The sequence below is a fragment of the Heterodontus francisci genome, chromosome 3 (assembly GCF_036365525.1).
Source record: "Heterodontus francisci isolate sHetFra1 chromosome 3, sHetFra1.hap1, whole genome shotgun sequence".
In the NCBI taxonomy this organism is placed as follows: Eukaryota; Metazoa; Chordata; class Chondrichthyes; order Heterodontiformes; family Heterodontidae; genus Heterodontus; species Heterodontus francisci.
Genome location: NC_090373.1, coordinates 158,012,652 through 158,030,253, shown reverse-complemented (window position 1 = coordinate 158,030,253; position 17,602 = coordinate 158,012,652). Strand labels below are relative to the sequence as shown.

The following is a 17,602-nucleotide window of genomic DNA, read 5'->3' as shown; positions in this document are numbered from 1 at the left end:
CCTCCAAAACAAGTATACCATTTTGGATACTGTTGAGGGAGATGGCTCACCAGGGGAAGGCAGCAGTAGCCAGGTTCATGGCACCGTGGCTGGCTCTGCTGTTCGGAAGGGCGGGAAAAAGAGTGGTAGGGCTATAGTCATCGGGGATTCGATTGTAAGGGGAGTACATAGGCGGTTCTGTGGTCGAAAACGAGACTCCCGAATGGTATGTTGCCTCCCAGGTGCACGGGTCAGGGATGTCTCAGATCGGCTGCAGAACATTCTGAAGGGGGAGGGTGAACAGCCAGTTGTCATTGTGCACACAGGCACCAATGATATAGGTAAAAAACGGGATGAGGTCCTACAAGCAGAATTTAGGGAGTTAGGAGCCAAGTTAAAAAGTAGGACCTCAGAGGTTGTAATCTCAGGATTGCTACCAGTGCCACGTGATAGTCAGAGTAGAAATGAAAGAATAGTCAGGATGAATGCGTGGCTTGAGAGATGGTGCAGGAAGGAGGGGTTCAGATTTTTGGGACATTGGGACCAGTTCTGGGGGAGGTGGGACTATTACAAATTGGATGGTCTACACCTGGGCCGGACTGGAACCAATGTTCTTGGGAGTGCTTTTGCTAACGCTGTTGGGGAGGGTTTAAACTAATGTGGCAGGGGGATGGGAACCAAATGAGGAGGTCAGTGGACAGTAAGAAGGTAGTAACTAAAGCCTGTAAGGAACTAGATAATGAAGTCAGCGTGACTAAGGGAAAGAGTAGGCAGGGAGCAGATGATGAACGCAAAGGGAGTGGTGGTCTGAGGTGCATTTGTTTTAATGCAAGAAGTGTAGTAGGTAAGGCAGATGAACTTAGGGCTTGGATTAGTGCCTGGGAGTATGATGTTATTGCTATTACTGAGACTTGGTTGAGGGAAGGGCATGATTGGCAACTAAATATCCCAGGATATCGATGCTTCAGGCGGGATATAGAGGGAGGTAAAAGGGGTGGAGGAGTTGCATTACTGGTCAAAGAGGATATCACAGCTGTGCTGAAGGAGGGCACTATGGAGGACTCGAGCAGTGAGGCAATATGGGCAGAACTCAGAAATAGGAAGGGTGCGGTAACAATGTTGGGGCTGTACTACAGGCCTCCCAACAGCGAGTGTGAGATAGAGGTACAAATATGTAAACAGATTATGGAAAGATGCAGGAGCAACAGGGTGGTGGTGATAGGAGATTTTAATTTTCCCAACATTGACTGGGATTCACTTAGTGTTAGAGGTCTAGATGGAGCAGAATTTGTAAGGAGCATCCAGGAGGGTTTTCTAGAGCAGTATGTAAATAGTCCAACTCGGGAAGGGGCCATACTGGACCTGGTGTTGGGGAATGAGCCCGGCCAGGTGGTTGAAGTTTCAGTAGGGGACTACTTTGGGAATAGTGATCACAATTCCGTAAGCTTTAAAATACTCATGGACAAAGACGAGAGTGGTCCTAAAGGAAGAGTGCTAAATTGGGGGAAGGCCAACTATACCAAAATTCGGCAGGAGCTGGGGAATGTAGATTGGGAGCAGCTGTTTGAAGGTAAATCCACATGTGATATGTGGGAGGCTTTTAAAGAGAGGTTGATTAGCGTGCAGGAGAGACATGTTCCTGTGAAAATGAGGGATAGAAATGGCAAGATTAGGGAACCATGGATGGCAGATGAAATTGTGAGACGAGCTAAGAGGAAAAAGGAAGCATACATAAGGTCTTGGTGGCTGAAGAAATACGAAGCTTTGAAAGAATATTAGGAATGTAGGACCAATCTGAAACGAGGAATTAAGAGGGCTAAAAGGGGTCATGAAATATCTTTAGCAAACAGGGTTAAGGAAAATCCCAAAGCCTTTTATTCATATATAAGGAGCAAGAGGGTAACTAGAAAAAGGATTGGCCCACTCAAGGACAAAGGAGGAAAGTTATGCATGGAGTCAGAGAAAATGGGTGAGATTCGAAACGAGTACTTTGCATCGGTATTCACCGAGGAGAGGGACATGAAGGATGTTGAGGTTAGGAACAGATGTTTGATTACTCTAGGTCAAGTCGGCATAAGGAGGGAGGAAGTGTTGGGTATTCTAAAAGGCATTAAGGTGGACAAGTCCCCAGGTCCAGATGGGATCTATCCCAGGTTACTGAGGGAAGCGAGAGAGGAAATAGCTGGGGCCTTAGCAGATATCTTTGCAGCAACCTTAAACACGGGTGAGATCCCGGAGGACTGGAGAATTGCTAATGTTGTCCCCTTGTTTAAGAAGGGTAGCAGGGATAATCCAGGTAATTATAGACCGGTGAGCCTGATGTCAGTGGTAGGGAAGCTGCTGGAGAAGATACTGAGGGATAGGATCTATTCCCATTTGGAAGAAAATGGGCTTATCAGTGATAGGCAACATGGTTTTGTGCAGGGAAGGTCATGTCTTACCAACTTAATAGAATTCTTTGAGGAAGTGACAAAGTTGATTGATGAGGGAAGGGCTGTAGATGTCATATATATGGACTTCAGTAAGGCGTTTGATAAGGTTCCCCATGGTAGGCTGATGGAGAAAGTGAAGGCGTATGGGGTCCAAGGTTTACTAGCTAGATGGATAAAGAACTGGCTGGGCAACAGGAGACAGAGAGTAGCAGTGGAAGGGAGTTTCTCAAAATGGAGACGTGTGACCAGTGGTGTTCCACAGGGATCCGTGCTGGGACCACTGTTGTTTGTGATATACATAAATGATTTGGAGGAAAGTATAGGTGGTCTGATTAGCAAGTTTGCAGACGACACTAAGATTGGTGGAGTAGCAGATAGTGAAGGGGACTGTCAGAGAATACAGCAGAATATAGATAGATTGGAGAGTTGGGCAGAGAAATGGCAGTTGGAGTTCAATCAGGGCAAATGCGAGGTGATGCATTTTGGAAGATCCAATTCAAGAGTGAACTATACAGTAAATGGAAAAGTCCTAGGGAAAATTGATGTACAGAGAGATTTGGGTGTTCAGGTCCATTGTTCCCTGAAGGTGACAACGCAGGTCAATAGAGTGGTCAAGAAGGCATACGGCATGCTTTCCTTCATCGGACGGGGTATTGAGTACAAGAGTTGGCAGGTCATGTTACAGTTGTATCGGACTTTGGTTCGGCCACATTTGGAATACTGCGTGCAGTTCTGGTCGCCACATTACCAAAAGGATGTGGATGCTTTGGAGAGGGTGCAGAGGAGGTTCACCAGGATGTTGCCTGGTATGGAGGGCGCTAGCTATGAAGAGAGGTTGAGTAGATTAGGATTATTTTCATTAGAAAGACGGAGGTTGAGTGGGGACCTGATTGAGGTGTACAAAATCATGAGAGGTATAGACAGGGTGGATAGCAAGAAGCTTTTTCCCCAGAGTGGGGGATTCAATTACTAGGGGTCACGAGTTCAAAGTGAAAGGGGAAAAGTTTAGGGGGGATATGCGTGGAAGGTTCTTTACACAGAGGGTGGTGGGTGCCTGGAACGCGTTGCCAGCGGAGGTGGTAGACGCGGGCACGATAGCGTCTTTTAAGATGTATCTAGACAGATACATGAATGGGCAGGAAGTAAAGAGATACAGACCCTTAGAAAATAGGCGTCATGTTTAGATAAAGGATCTGGATCGGCGCAGGCTTGGAGGGCCGAAGGGCCTGTTCCTGTGCTGTAATTTTCTTTGTTCTTTGTTATCACTGTGTAATACTTTCAAATAGCTAATAAGTAATTTGTCATTTTATCCAACATTCCCATAGGATACAAACAGTTACATTTTCAAACAGCTTTTTCTTTTCACGTAATGTTTCTCTTCACATGCACATCACAAATTCCATATTAGATTTCCAAAATGAAAAGATGGACATTTGAAATGTTAAAATGCCATCTGTTAAGACATCATCTTCACATTAATCTTTTACCATCCAAGTACTGTTGTGCTCTGTTTCGCGAGGAATTGTGAATGTTCAAGTCTCAGGCATGTAATTTAACTTACTTACCATTATAGTTGAAAGAACTGCAGGTCCCAGGAAGCTTTTTTTTAAACCCATCATCAATTTTCTCTCCCCCCCCCCCCCCCCCCCCGCCACCCACCCCCTCTCCCACTACTGAATTATCATTTTCTGGGTGCTTAACACTCTGGTGCCTCAATAAAGCGACCCTCAGACTAATTCTGAGCTGTAACGGTGAATTTCAGCAGGTTTTTCTAGACAGATCGGCACAAGCTAGCCCTCACTCAACATCCACATAAACATAACGGTCAGTGGTGTGCATCGCAGCTATTGTTCCCCTCCCTAACCCAGGAATGCTACAGTTAACTGTAATATCCTTTAACACTACCTTAAGCTGAGATCAGGCAATCATAGATCGAACCTCAGACTTTCTATGTCTGCATGGCTCAGCTACTCAATGGGTAAGTTCATCCAGGGAACTAGCTAGATAAGTATAGATTAGGGAGATTCTTTATCAACACCATCTTTTGATGAATCATTGTCTGTGAGCTTCCTGGATATCATATTGGGGTTAATCAGCTGCAGTGATAGACAAAGATTAAAAATGCAATTGATTGATCTAAAAATAGGCCAAGGGATTAGTTTTGGATCATTCCAGCAAATTGCTAGCAGACCCAATAGGCCAGATGACCTCCTTCTGGAAACTTTGCTGGCTGTGTTGCCAGCTAAAGCTGTGCCAAGTTATATGGCAAGTTTCCAGATACAAATGTTCAAATCCTGAAGAGATAGCATGTGATCCCATTTTACTATCAATATCTTAACCCTCAAAACTATAAAGAACACGTGTGCTGGAGAGGAAGGGAATATCATCAAATGAAAGACATTCCCAGGGAAATCCAGGAAACCTACTTTAGCCAATCCAGGGTCATGCACTACAGTGAAGATTTTTTTTATTATTATTCAATTATTTATCTTTCTAAACAGAGTTTTTCTTTTGGACATTTGACTAACAAAACATTGAGGAAGGAAGGAAGCAAGGAAAACATCAGACGAACTTATTGGGAGAGGAAGACAGGGTGGAGAAGGCAAGAAGACAGGAAGGTCCCTTACCTGTCATGGAGACACATTTCAATAAATAAGTGGCAATAAATGAATTTTCTTATTTCTGACTTAGGTCACCATATTTCCAGTTTTGCACTTGTCAATGGGTTAAGTATGAATGCAGTGACAATTAAATCTATTAAAGAATTAGATCAGTGTAACATGAATTTTCATAACAAGCATTCACAATAATGAAATTCATGGTGCTTATTAAAGGTGTTGTCAGCGATGCTATCAAGCAGCATTTACTCAGCAATAACCTGCTCACTGATACTCAGTTTGGGTTCTATCAGGGCCACTCAGCTCCAGACCTTATTACAGCCTTGGTCCAAACATGGACAAAACAGCAGAATTCAACAGGTCAGGGAAGAGTGACTGCCCCTGACATCAAGGCCGCATTTGACAGAGCCCCATTAACATTAAAGTCAATGGGGAAAACTCTCACCTTGTCCCATCTGGGAGGCTGAGAAGGAAGAGAGCAAGGTGGGCAAAAGATTGAAAAAAATATATAGAGACTCGCAAAAAGCATAAGCGACTGGACCTCGTACCTTGAAAGCCAATGCCTACAACCATACTAGTCTGAAAATGCTCGATCTCGGAAACTAAGCAGACTCAGGCCTGGTTGTACTTGGATGGGAGACTGCCTGGGAATACCAGGTGCAGTAGGCTTTTGCTGCCAACAAAGGCTGCTCACATCACGGCTCTTCACAATCAACCAGCAACCTTTTTGCCGATCGCTCATGCAGTCTCTTTGCTGGTGGCTGTGTGCCGTTGGCTTTCCTTGGCTCATTTGCTTGCAGCAAGTTGACAGGGAGAACATAGGGAGATGAGTGGGCCTGTTCCACCATTCAATTAGTCAATGGCTGCTGTGTGCCTTGGCTCCACTTAGCCGCCTTTGATTTGTATTACTGTTTCTATCGTGCAGTAGTCATGGCTAGCAAAAAGGAAGATGGTTATGGTTGGAGGCCAATCAACTCAGCCCCAGTATATCACTGCAGAAGCTCCTCAGGATAGTGTCCTCTGCCCAACCATCTTCAGCTACTTCATCAATGACCTTACCTCCAACAGAAGCTCAGAAGTGGGGATGTTCGCTGATGATTGTGCAGGGTTCAGTACCATTCACAACTCCTCAGATACTGAAGCAGCCTGTGCCTGCATGCAGCAAGACCTGGACAACATTCAGGCTTGGGCTGATAAGTGGCAAGTAACATTTATTCATAGAGTCATAGAGTCGTACAGCATAGAAACAGGCCCTTCGGCCCACCGCGTCCATGCCGACCATAATGCCTATCTATACTAATCTCACCTGCCTGCATTAATTCCATATCCCTCTATGCCTTGCTCATTGAAGTACCTGTCCAGATGCCTCTTAAATGTCGCTGCTGTTCCTGCCTCCACCACCTCCTCAGGCAGCTCATTCCAGATACCCACTATTCTTTGTGTGAAAAATTTACCTCTTTGATCCCCTTTAAACCTCCTCCCTCTCAGCTTAAATCTATGCCCTCTAGTTTTAGTCACCCCTACCAGAGGAAACAGACTCTGGCTATCTACCCTATCCATGCCTCTCATAATTTTATATACCTCTATCATGTCCCCTCTCAGTCTCCTTCGCTCCAAGGAAAACAGACCCAGTCTATCCAATCTCTCTTTATAACTCAAGCCCTCCAAACCAGGCAACATCCTTGTGAATCTTTTCTGCTCCCTCTCTAGCTTAATCACATCTTTCCTGTAGTGTGGCAACCAGAACTGCACACAGTACTCCAAATGATGCCTAACCAATGTTATGTACAACTGTAACATGACGTTCCAACTCTTGTACTCAATGCCTCGGCCGATGAAGGCAAGCATGCCATACGCCTTCTTCACCACCCTGTCTACCTGTGTTGCCACTTTCAGAGAACTATGTACTTGCACCTCAAGGTTTCTCTGCTCAACAACACTCCCCAGGGCCCTGCCATTCACTGTATATGTCCTGCCCTGCTTTAACTTCCCAAAATGCATCACTTCGCACTTGTCTGCGTTAAATTCCATTTGCCAATCCCTTGCCCACTTTCCCAGTTTACCTATATCCTGTTGTAACCTTAGACAAACTTACTAATCATGCCCCCTACATTCACATCCAAGTCATTAATATATATGACAAACAACAGAGGGCCCAGCACCGATCCCTGTGACATACCACTGGTCACCGGCCTCTAATCTGAAAAACAACTCTCCACTACCACCCTCTGCCTCCTGTCACCAAGCCAATTTTGTATCCAATTGGCTAGCTCACCCTGGATCCCATGTGTTCGAACCATCTGGACCAGCCTACCATGCAGGACCTTGTCAAAAACCTTGCTAAAGTCCATGTAGGCAACGTCCATCGCCCTGCCCTCGTCAATCCTCTTGGTCACCTCCTCGGAAAACTCAATCAAATTCCTGAGACATGATTTCCCATGCACAAAGCCATGCTGACTATCCCGAATCAGACCATGCCTTTCCAAATGCATATAAATCCTGTCTCTCAGAATCCCTTGAAATAACTTTCCCACCACTGATGTAAAGCTCACCGGCCTGTAGTTCGCTGGCTTATTCCTGCTGCCCTTCTTAAACAAAGGCACAACATTAGCTATCCTCCAGTCTTTTGGTACCTCACCCATAGCTAACGATGATACAAAAATCTCTGCCAGGGCCCCAGCAATCTCCTCCCTTGCTTCCCACAGCATCCTAGGACACACTTTTAAAAGCCTCCCACTTGCCAGACGTCCCTTTACCTGTAAACAGCCTCTCCCATTCAACTTTTGAGAGTTCCTGTCTGATGCCATCGGATTTAGCCTTCCCTCAGTTTAGGACTTCAACCTGAGGACCAGTCCAATCCTTTTCCATAACTATCTTGAAACTAAAAGAGTTATGGTCACTGGTCCCAAAGTGCTCCCGCACTGACACATCAACCACCTGCCCAGCCTCATTTCCTAAGAGGAGGTCCTTCTCCTTCTCCTTCTCTAGTAGGGCCATCCATATTCTGCTTCAGAAAACTATTCTGGACACACTTAACAAATTCTTCCCCATCTGATCCCTTAGCACTAAGGCAGTCCCAGTCAATATTAGGGAAGTTAAAATCACCTACTATTACAACCCTATAATTCCTACACCTATCTGTGATTTCCCTACATATACGCTCCTCCAATTCCCTCTGACTATTGGGGGGCCTATAGTATAATCCCACCAAAGTGATCACCCCTTTCTTATTTCTAAGTTCTACCCATATGACCTCGCTGGGCGTTCCCCCCGGGATATCCTCTCTAAGTACTGCCGTGATGTCCTCCCTAATCAATAGTGCAACTCCCCCTCCTCTCTCCTCTCACAATTTACACCACACAAGTACCAGATAATGTCCATCTCCAACAAGAGAGAATCTAACCATCTCCCCTTCATGTTCAATGGCATTACCATCACTGAATCCCCCATCATCAACATCCTGGGGTTGACTAGAAACTTAATTCGACCAGCTATATAAATACCGTGGCTACAAGAGCAGGTCAGAGGCTCGGAATTCTGCAGCAACTAACTTGCCTCCTGACTTCCAAAGCCTGTCCACTATCTACAAGGCTCAAGTCAGGAGTGTGATGGAATACTCTCCACTTGCCTGGATGAGTACAGCTCCAACAATACTCAAGAAGCTTGTCCCTCCAGGACAAAGCAGCCCGCTTGATCGGTACCACATCCACCACCCTAAACATTCACGCCCTCCACGACCAACGCACAGTCGCAGCAGTGTGTACCATCTACAAGATGCACTGCAGCAACTCGCCAAGCCTTCATTGACAGCACCTTCCTAACCCGCGACCTCTACCACCTAGAAGAAAAAGGGCAGCAGATGCATGGGAACACCACCACCTGCAAGTTACCTTCCAAATCACACACCATGTTAACTTGGAAATATAATCGGCGTTCCTTCACTGTCGCAGTGGAACTCCCTTCTTAACAGCACTGTGGTGTACCTACATCACAGAAACTGCAGCAGCTCAATGCAGAGGCTCACCACCATCTTCTAAGGGCGATGGGAAACAATTACTGACCTTACGACTGACACTCATATTCCATGAATGACTTTTTTAAAAAACACATATCGTACTCTCATTGACAAACGAAAGGATACAACTTACACAGCTACTGTTATCTGCAGTTTTTCTTCAATGGAAAAACATTGTAAGACAATTTTTTTTCACACCCACCAAACGTAACACTGCTTCATCAATAAAATTATTTTAGGGATTGGGGAGTGGGAGGAGATGGAGGAGGAGAGACAGAGAATGATAAAGAACACCACTGAAATCAAATAATAAGTATAAATTTGAATAATTAACCAAAATATTATTTTTGGAGATCTTGCTTAGATCACAGAGCACTTTGGTGCACTCTACTGTCAAACATAAGGTCTCCCATTTTCAAAAATACATCAGTTAAAAGATAATCACTCAAGAAGGCTAGGGTAGTGTCTTCTGTCATTAGATGTAACATTCTGAGTACCTTGGTTTTGATAAATCCATCCTGGTAGAACCAGATTTGGTTATCCATTCCTGTGTCTTCTAAAGCCTGTACTCGTACCATCGCGATTTCATTCAGTTCTCCAGCGAATGTCATGAATGTTCCATTACCTCTGTTTCGTACCCTGAAATACACTCTTTTCTGTAAACAAGAGAGAATGGATAAATGTCATCAATAGCTTGCAACTATTTTTAATGCTCTAGATTATTGCAAGTTTAAGCCATGACTTTTGTACACATGTAGTATTGTATAAGCTTGAGCTATTTTTCCAAAGGATTTGAAAGCAAGGTGGATATTTTTTTTATTGTAATTTACTAAATTGTGCCAGGAATAACTGGGAAGGGAGAGAAGCGAGTGTTCCCACATTAATGCTATCTTTTAGCAATTCAGCTCATTTTTAAGAAGTAATTCAGGTAAGTTAAACAGTATAATCTTTATTTTAAAGCAATATTGCAATAGGCTCTTTAAATTAAAGCACCAAAGATAGTGCACAGCTTGTTCAAGCTCCAGTACTCTGCATTGTGAAGCAATAGTGAACTCCCCTGTTGCAAGAGTTCCTGATTTTCCCCTTGTTGCTTTCGGAAGATGCTCAGTTAAAGCTAGGCACTTCTTCATAAGGGAGAAAGAGAAAAAATAATTGGGAATGTTTATTCCAGGCTCGCAGCAGCTGGCATCAGAGCTGTGCTGATAGAATCCTGTGTACATGCCATTTGGAGATACAGAAGGGTTAAGTATATTGCCAAAAGAAATCTTCAAAAACAATCCAACATGGAAAATAAATCCGAAAACTGCAAGGATGGAAATCTGTAATTATAACACAAAATGTGAAAAATATACAACTGGTTCAACATCATCTAAAGAGGAAAGGAAACTCTCTTGTTGAAACCTTTTGAGAACACATCTTGGATCTCTCATATCTTAAGCGAATATCTTGGAACACATCTCTTCTACTCCCATCCTTCCAAAAATATTTGCAGCTGAAAAAAATGTATTCTGAACACTGAAGGAAATACGACATTTGACTCATGTTTGATTTCTACCTCAGGATCTATTATTTTTCACAAAAGCAATCAATTTAGCCTTTCTACAATAGGTGTCACTGACACTTTTGATTAGGTGAACAACTTGTAGGATATCTCAACAGACATTAAGAACAGGTTAGCAAAATTTCACATACCAATTTTTTTTACCTGCACATGTACAAACCTGAATCAAAGGGCGTAGGGAACCAATCCTGTGCCATCCAGTGTGCTGGTGCCAGTTGGGTATCTGACAGGACTGTAGCACAATCTGACGTCCTCTATAGTTACTGCATTCATAAGCAACCCATCTGTTTTGCATAATAAATCAAAAAAATGTTTAATCATTTGAGCACTAATCCTTAAACTCAAAATTGCTCTACAATGGTGCATGCAGGCCGTCTTTATAAATAACATTTGAAAAACCTAGAGTTGATGAACAGTTAACGTCATTTCAGCAAAATACTAAAGTATTAGGATTCTTATTCTGATTTCATACCAGTGATAAAGAAAATTGAAAAAGGTTAGAACAGCTGAATTACAGTTTGATCTAGTTGTTCCTGCTCTAGCTAGACCAACAAACATGATTTTAATAGTAGCACATTGGCTCACATTGACCCAACATTGACAAAGCAAACATTGAGTCCAGTACAACTAAGCTTTCACCAACACTGAAACCATCTCAACTAATTACAAGTCCCACCACCTTGACTTTGCAGACTCAAAGAAAGTAGGCAGAGATGCAAATCCATAGATTCATAGAGTTATACAGCACAGAAACAGGCCCAACGTGTCTGTGCCGGCCATCAAGCACCTATCTCTTCTAATCCCATTTTCCAGCACTTGGCCTGCAGCCTTGTATGCTATGGCATTTCAAGTGCTCATCTAAATACTTCTTAAATGTTTTGGGGGTTCCTGCCTCTACCACCCCTTCAGATAGTATGTTCCAGATTCCAACCACCCTCTGGGTGAAAAACTTTTTCCTCAAATCTCCTCTAAACCTCCTGCCCCTTACCTTAAATCTATGCCCCCTGGTTATTGACACCTCCGCTAAGGGAAAAAGTTTCTTCCTATCTAACCTATCAATGCACCTCATAATTTTGTATACCTTAATCAGGTCCTCCCTCAGCCTTCTCTGCTCCAAGGGAAACAACCCTAGTATATCCAGTCTCTCTTCATAGCTGATATACTCCAGCCCAGGCAACATCCTGGTGAATCTCCTCTGCACCCTCTCCAGTGCAATCACATCCTTCTTATAATGTGGTGACACTATAAAATGGGATTAGAATAGATAGGTGTTTGATGGCTGGCATGGACACGATAGGCCAAAGGGCCTGTTTCTGTGTTGTATAACTCTATGACCTCCCTTCTTGAGTTCATATCTTTTATCCGTGTTTGTACCAAGTCTGTAATGAGGTCAGGAGCCGAGTGACATCACTGGCTAAAAAGCACTTTGGGATGCCCCAAGAATGTGAAAGGTGCAAATTTGTTCGTTTTTACTTTAAAAAGCACAAGACTGCTCAGTGTCTCCAAATCCATACACATCTACACATAGGCTGTAGTGTTCCAGGTTTTGGAAGAAACTGGAGAAATGCCATCAGTAAGCTGGTCCAGTGTGAGTAAGTCTATGTTGTTTATTTTTGCCCAAAAGTCTTGCTGACCACCAGGTGTGTAAATTTACATTCATTCTGGCTCTTATAGAACATACTAACTCCTCTTCAATCCAACTCTTCATCCACCTCTAAGCGATAGATATTTATCAGTCCTCATCATGTTTAGAACAAAAACATATATAATATTTATTGAGTATTTTAGTTAATTTTGGAGAATTTGCATTTTTTCTTTTTAAAACCAACCATAGTGATAATCCTGAAACTATAGAGTTAAATATAATTTGGAAATAATGAATGTGCAATAGGTACAACTTACGTCTCTCAACAACTTGACTTATTCAGAACATTTCCTGTGTATTAAATGCTTTAGGCAAGGGATGTACTTACATGCCACCATAAACTTTGACAGAGAAAATTTTACTATTATATCCTTCCAATGCTAGGTTCAGCACTTCTGAAGTCAGTTCAATTTTCTTTCCTTCAAATTTCTCCCGTGCAAAGAGGACTATTCCTGGAATGGAGAAGCACTATGAAAACAAAAAAGAATTAATTTCAGTAGGAAGAATGAGAAGAGGCAATATAAACCAAATGGCACCATTTTAAAAGGAGCGCAGGAACAGAAATACCAGGGATCCCTTGTATACGTACACAAGTCTTTGAAGGTGGCTGGACAAGTTGAGAAGACTGTTAAAAAGACGTATGGGATCCTTGGCTTTATAAACAGAGACACAAAGTACAAAAGCAAGGAAGTTATGCCAAACCTTCATAAAACACTGGTTAGGCCACAAATGGAGTACTGGGGCCAGTTCTGGGCACTATACTTTCAGAAAGATGTCAAGGCTTTAGACAGGGTGCAGAGGAGATTTACTAGAATGGTACCATGGATAAAAGACTTCAGCGAGCTGTTATTAATTAACTCTTTCAAGGAGCTGGCCTCTGTCTGTGCTTTCACACTTTATTAGCATAAAAGTGCTGCAACTTTCACTTTAGGAAATATAAATTTAGCAGATCGAGGTTGTGAGTAGTAACTGAGTTCTAAAAACAATTTAGTATTAAAATGTTAAAGCACTTAATAGAAAGATAGGGATCCCCAACAGTAAACTGGAATTCAAGCCGTTCCCAACTGATCTTTCCACACTTGTTCAGGATGCAAGTTTTCACGCTCTATAAAAAGAGCATAGTTGCAAAGCTACCATACATATATTATGAAGAGAAAATGACTTTGCTTCTGTCTGTGGGTTTGCATGTCAGTAATTTTTGAGCTGAAGCACAAAGACCAGACATTAGGATTGGATGCTGTGACTGTGTCGATGCAATGAGTCATGTATCTTCTTTTTACAAGAGAAAATTCGCAGCTGATTTGTTGTAGGACACATTACCAACACCAGATATTATTCTAGTAAAAGCTTAAATATCTAAATGATACTTACAAAGCCTATTGTCCTCACAGATTTGATACGGGATTCATTTGCACATCCTACCATGAACAAATCAGGGTAAGTTTCCTCCTCGAGTATATATTCGTTGCCAGTGAAATTCTCCGCATCATATGCCACCCAGCTGCAAAGAGCCACATATATTGAATCGATTAGTTTCCTAACATATATGTTTCTGTTTTCTTTCAGTTCACCCAGTTCATGCTCTCCCAGGGCAGGTACTATGCAGTCAGATACAAAGTAAAGCTCACCAAATTTTAAAAAAACCCTGAGGTTTACAATATTAAATGTCTATTAAGACCCTTCAAGCCATCTGTTCTTATACTGTTCCATTGATGCCGTATTAAGGGTACATTATTTCTGTCCTTCACTCTCTCCACTGGGGTTGCGGGGAAGAATCAGTACTATCCTCAATCCCCTTCTCAACTGATATCCTTCCCATCTCAGAAAAGAAATCCTATTGCATCAATTTTTATTTCTTCATTTGTTGCCCCCAATTCTCCCCTCAGCTAATTTCAGGAAAAGTATCCAGCAGGATTGCTAATTTAGTATTAATCTAGTGACGTGAGCAAATGTCTATTAGTAATCAGGTTCAGAAACCCTAACTCATTTGAAAAGAACTTTACAGCCTGAAGAATTCTCATCTGTATTATTTGTAATCAAAATGATGTTCCTAAAATGAAAGGTTAGTGTCCAACCATACACATGTACCTTTTCTAGTAGGTCCAATCATGCAGTACTCAAGGCCAACAATTGAACATGTTGTATGAGGATCCCAGAGAAAGCAAAAGCAAAATAATTTTCAACAAAATGCTTTGCATGTCAAGGGTCTCAACAGAGGAGCACTTCACAGGAGCATTTTGCTCAGAAGGTGGATTTGTGTTTTCTTGTCGTGAATGAGGTTTTCATACACTGAGACAACGTGTTAAGTACTGCACATTGAAACTTTGCCAGACAGTTTATTTGGAGGAACTGTTAAAAATCTAGTAATTAGAGTGGATTATTCCTCAAAAGATTATCTGTTTGTACGATGATATATTTGGTATTTACAATGTATTATTAAAATATCCTACTTATCTAGTTATTCAGTTAGTTATAATTGTGTCTCACAACCAATTTTAAAATTCCTTAAATCGAGTCATAATCTAAATGAATTGCCATCACCTGCCATTCTGAACTTTGCAGGACCTGGGTGAAAAACCGGCTGGAAATTGGGCTGTGTCCACATCGAAGACATATGTACTTCCTTGAAGTTCCGGCTCCGAAAAAAATTGCACCTGCACGTTGAGAGTTTTACCCATAATTAAAGGAAATGTAGATATAGAACAAAACAAAAATATTAAATGCTAATATAACAAACACCCTAATTTAGTCTTATTCATGAAAGCACATAAATCGAAGATGACAAGCTCTCATTAATTTATTTATGCTAAAAAAAGCTTCCACATGCACAATGTACTGATTCAATGGCCTGGATTGCAGTTGTAATGGCAGAAAAGCTGTCAGCATTTGCCACATTACTTTGTGAAACTGACAGCAACTTCTGGCATCCACATATGCGCAGTTAAATGTGGAAATCAGAAGCTGATGTCAGTGATTCCCCGCTGCTCCACAGGGTATGCTGTTGAAGTCCGCGCAGATGGAACTCATATAGAAATCATTGAATTGACATGAACTTAGATTTTGTACATCATTATTCCCTTTGTAAAAACCCTTGAAAATGTTATGCTTTGTTAAATGTGGTGTAACTGTGTTTTCAACGGCATACTAAGTTCATAATTACTGTTGAACAGCCTCACTGTACCTGAAAAACTAATTTTATATTTGTGGAATGCCAAATTTTTCTATTTCATTGTAAAAATTCCATATATTTTTATATAAAAATACATTAAGAAAAATTTTGCTCATGATACTTCAGCTTCTAACTTAATTCTACGTGTATGTCCCAATCTTTATTTTGCTTTCTGTAAAATAATAGTGAATGAAAAATTCTGCTTGCTTTCTGAATGAATTCTTCAATGTGATTGGCTGCTTAGCCTGTGTGATGACCTCAATGTTGCTGAACAGCAGAGATTCCCTATAGCTGGTGCCAGAATGAAATTAACATTGGGAAAGGTGAAATCTTGGAGGTCAGCTGCGAGTACTGTCACTGCTGCAGACTACAAAATCTGGGCCATTATCTTCGTGATTTTAGTTGCTTTAAATCACCAGTTACTTTAATTACATAAGTCTTACTGAAATTACAATCACTATTACATTTGGGAAAATCCCCAGTTTACTCACACCTCAGGAACTCTCAACAAATATTTGACAGAACAAAAATAAATGAACACATGCAACTTTGTATCATACCTTGAACTTAGATAGTTCGCTGTCTACCATATCCTGAAAAAAAAAGTAAACTTTAATAAGCTATTCAAAAATTGTAAACAAAACGAAGGAACTCACTTAAAGACCTAATTACCATTAGTGACTATAAAGAGATCTCCCCCTCCTCCAGCCCCCTCCTCCAAAATAGCTACTTGCCTGAAGTGATTAAGTTCCAGATAGAGTTCATTTGCTTAGAAAATAAGTGGACAGTGGTTAATATCACGCTTTGTTGTTAAAGGGCTAAGCTAATACATTTGGCGTATTCACAGCATCTGCTGAGATGGCTAAACATCACGGCCATTCTTGCATGGAGAGGAAGGTTGTGTACAAAGCAGTTATCGCAAGATAGGTAGAGAAATGAAAGTCCATTCTGCCCATCTTAATTCATCCATCCAAAAAGACCTTTATCATTAAATTATTTTGGGATCCTGCCTCCACTACCTTACTCTGAGGTCCTTGCCATGTCTTCATTACTCTGTGAGATGAACAATTTCCTGACATCTGTGGGATATGGGCCTTTTCCTAATTTCAACCAACGCCTCCTTGTTATACCGTCACATTTTAGTTTGAAGTCGTGTTCCATATTTAATTTCCCTATACTATCCACTATCTCATAAAACTTAGGTGTCTTCCTTTGAGGCTGGAAAAATCCAAGTTCCTTAGACTTTTGTCTAATACTAAGGAACAGTCTTGTGGCTCTTCTCTGTACCAGCTGTAGTGACTGAACGCTTCCGTTGTGTCTCAGGGACCTGAAATGAACACAGTACTCACAAATGTGGTCTGACCAAAGGATTGCAAAATTTAGGCTTCACAATGCTCTGGTTAGACTACATTATGAATACAGATTCACATTCCTGTTTTGGCTATATGGTCAGCAATTTATTTATGTTGGGTGGTGCTCTTCTGCAAGTGGATATGTTGCATGCCAAGTAAACCGAAAAGTCAGACTTTTCAGTTTCATCTTAAGCTATTCCAACACAATTTATAAAATACATGTCACCCATTTTCATTCTATGTGAAAACCTTACTGGGTTGCCTCCTCAGATTCAACCACCTCCTTTACTTTAGCATCATTGGCAAAATTGACCAGCTTGCATTAAGTGCCTCGAATCTACACCACCAACAATAAATGGCACAATTTTTTAAAACACTGTCGCGCAAGGGATAACTAATAATAATTGATTTGTGTATTTATAAACATGCCAATAGCAATGTTTGAGAGTTTTAAGCAGACACAAACAATAAGGTGTCTAAAACACATGTGATCTATCTAACAGCAAAAATGGTGCAAATATGCACTAAGAACTTAAATATAGCGCAAGCTGTAACCTGTCTCAAAGAAGGCATGCATGTGAAAAATTGCTGCTGCATCATTTGTATTTTAGTTTTTGTTATGTTATTTAATCCTGACATGTGCTGAGAAAACAGACAATGTGAATGATACCATTTTAATTGCACTGCAAGTGCAAAGAATGCATGGTGTGTATTGGTTTTATGTTATTAGTTTAATACATTCTGATGCATAGATGTGACAAAGGGAAACCCCATTATATTGCGGCTATATAATGAAATATTTTTTGTGTCATTCCACAGCATAGAATCATA

At 41.5% G+C, this 17,602-nt stretch overlaps 1 protein-coding gene and 1 pseudogene across 7 annotated transcripts in view; one reads left to right on the top strand and one right to left on the bottom strand.

Annotated features, from left to right (window-relative positions):
- Positions 1 to 17,602, bottom strand: part of crybg1a (crystallin beta-gamma domain containing 1a) — a 295,651-nt gene that overhangs the window by 11,319 nt on the left and 266,730 nt on the right. For all 7 annotated transcript variants that reach the window (XM_068027026.1, XM_068027035.1, XM_068027040.1 and 4 more), the window contains 6 exons: positions 15,980 to 16,012; positions 14,792 to 14,904; positions 13,622 to 13,751; positions 12,579 to 12,718; positions 10,766 to 10,889; positions 9,542 to 9,700 (listed from right to left, as the gene is read on the bottom strand). In XM_068027026.1, the coding sequence (XP_067883127.1) occupies positions 9,542 to 9,700; positions 10,766 to 10,889; positions 12,579 to 12,718; positions 13,622 to 13,751; positions 14,792 to 14,904; positions 15,980 to 16,012 (699 nt within the window). The remainder of the gene's footprint in view (positions 1 to 9,541; positions 9,701 to 10,765; positions 10,890 to 12,578; positions 12,719 to 13,621; positions 13,752 to 14,791; positions 14,905 to 15,979; positions 16,013 to 17,602) is intronic.
- On the top strand, positions 5,591 to 5,698 carry LOC137368076 (5S ribosomal RNA; annotated as a pseudogene).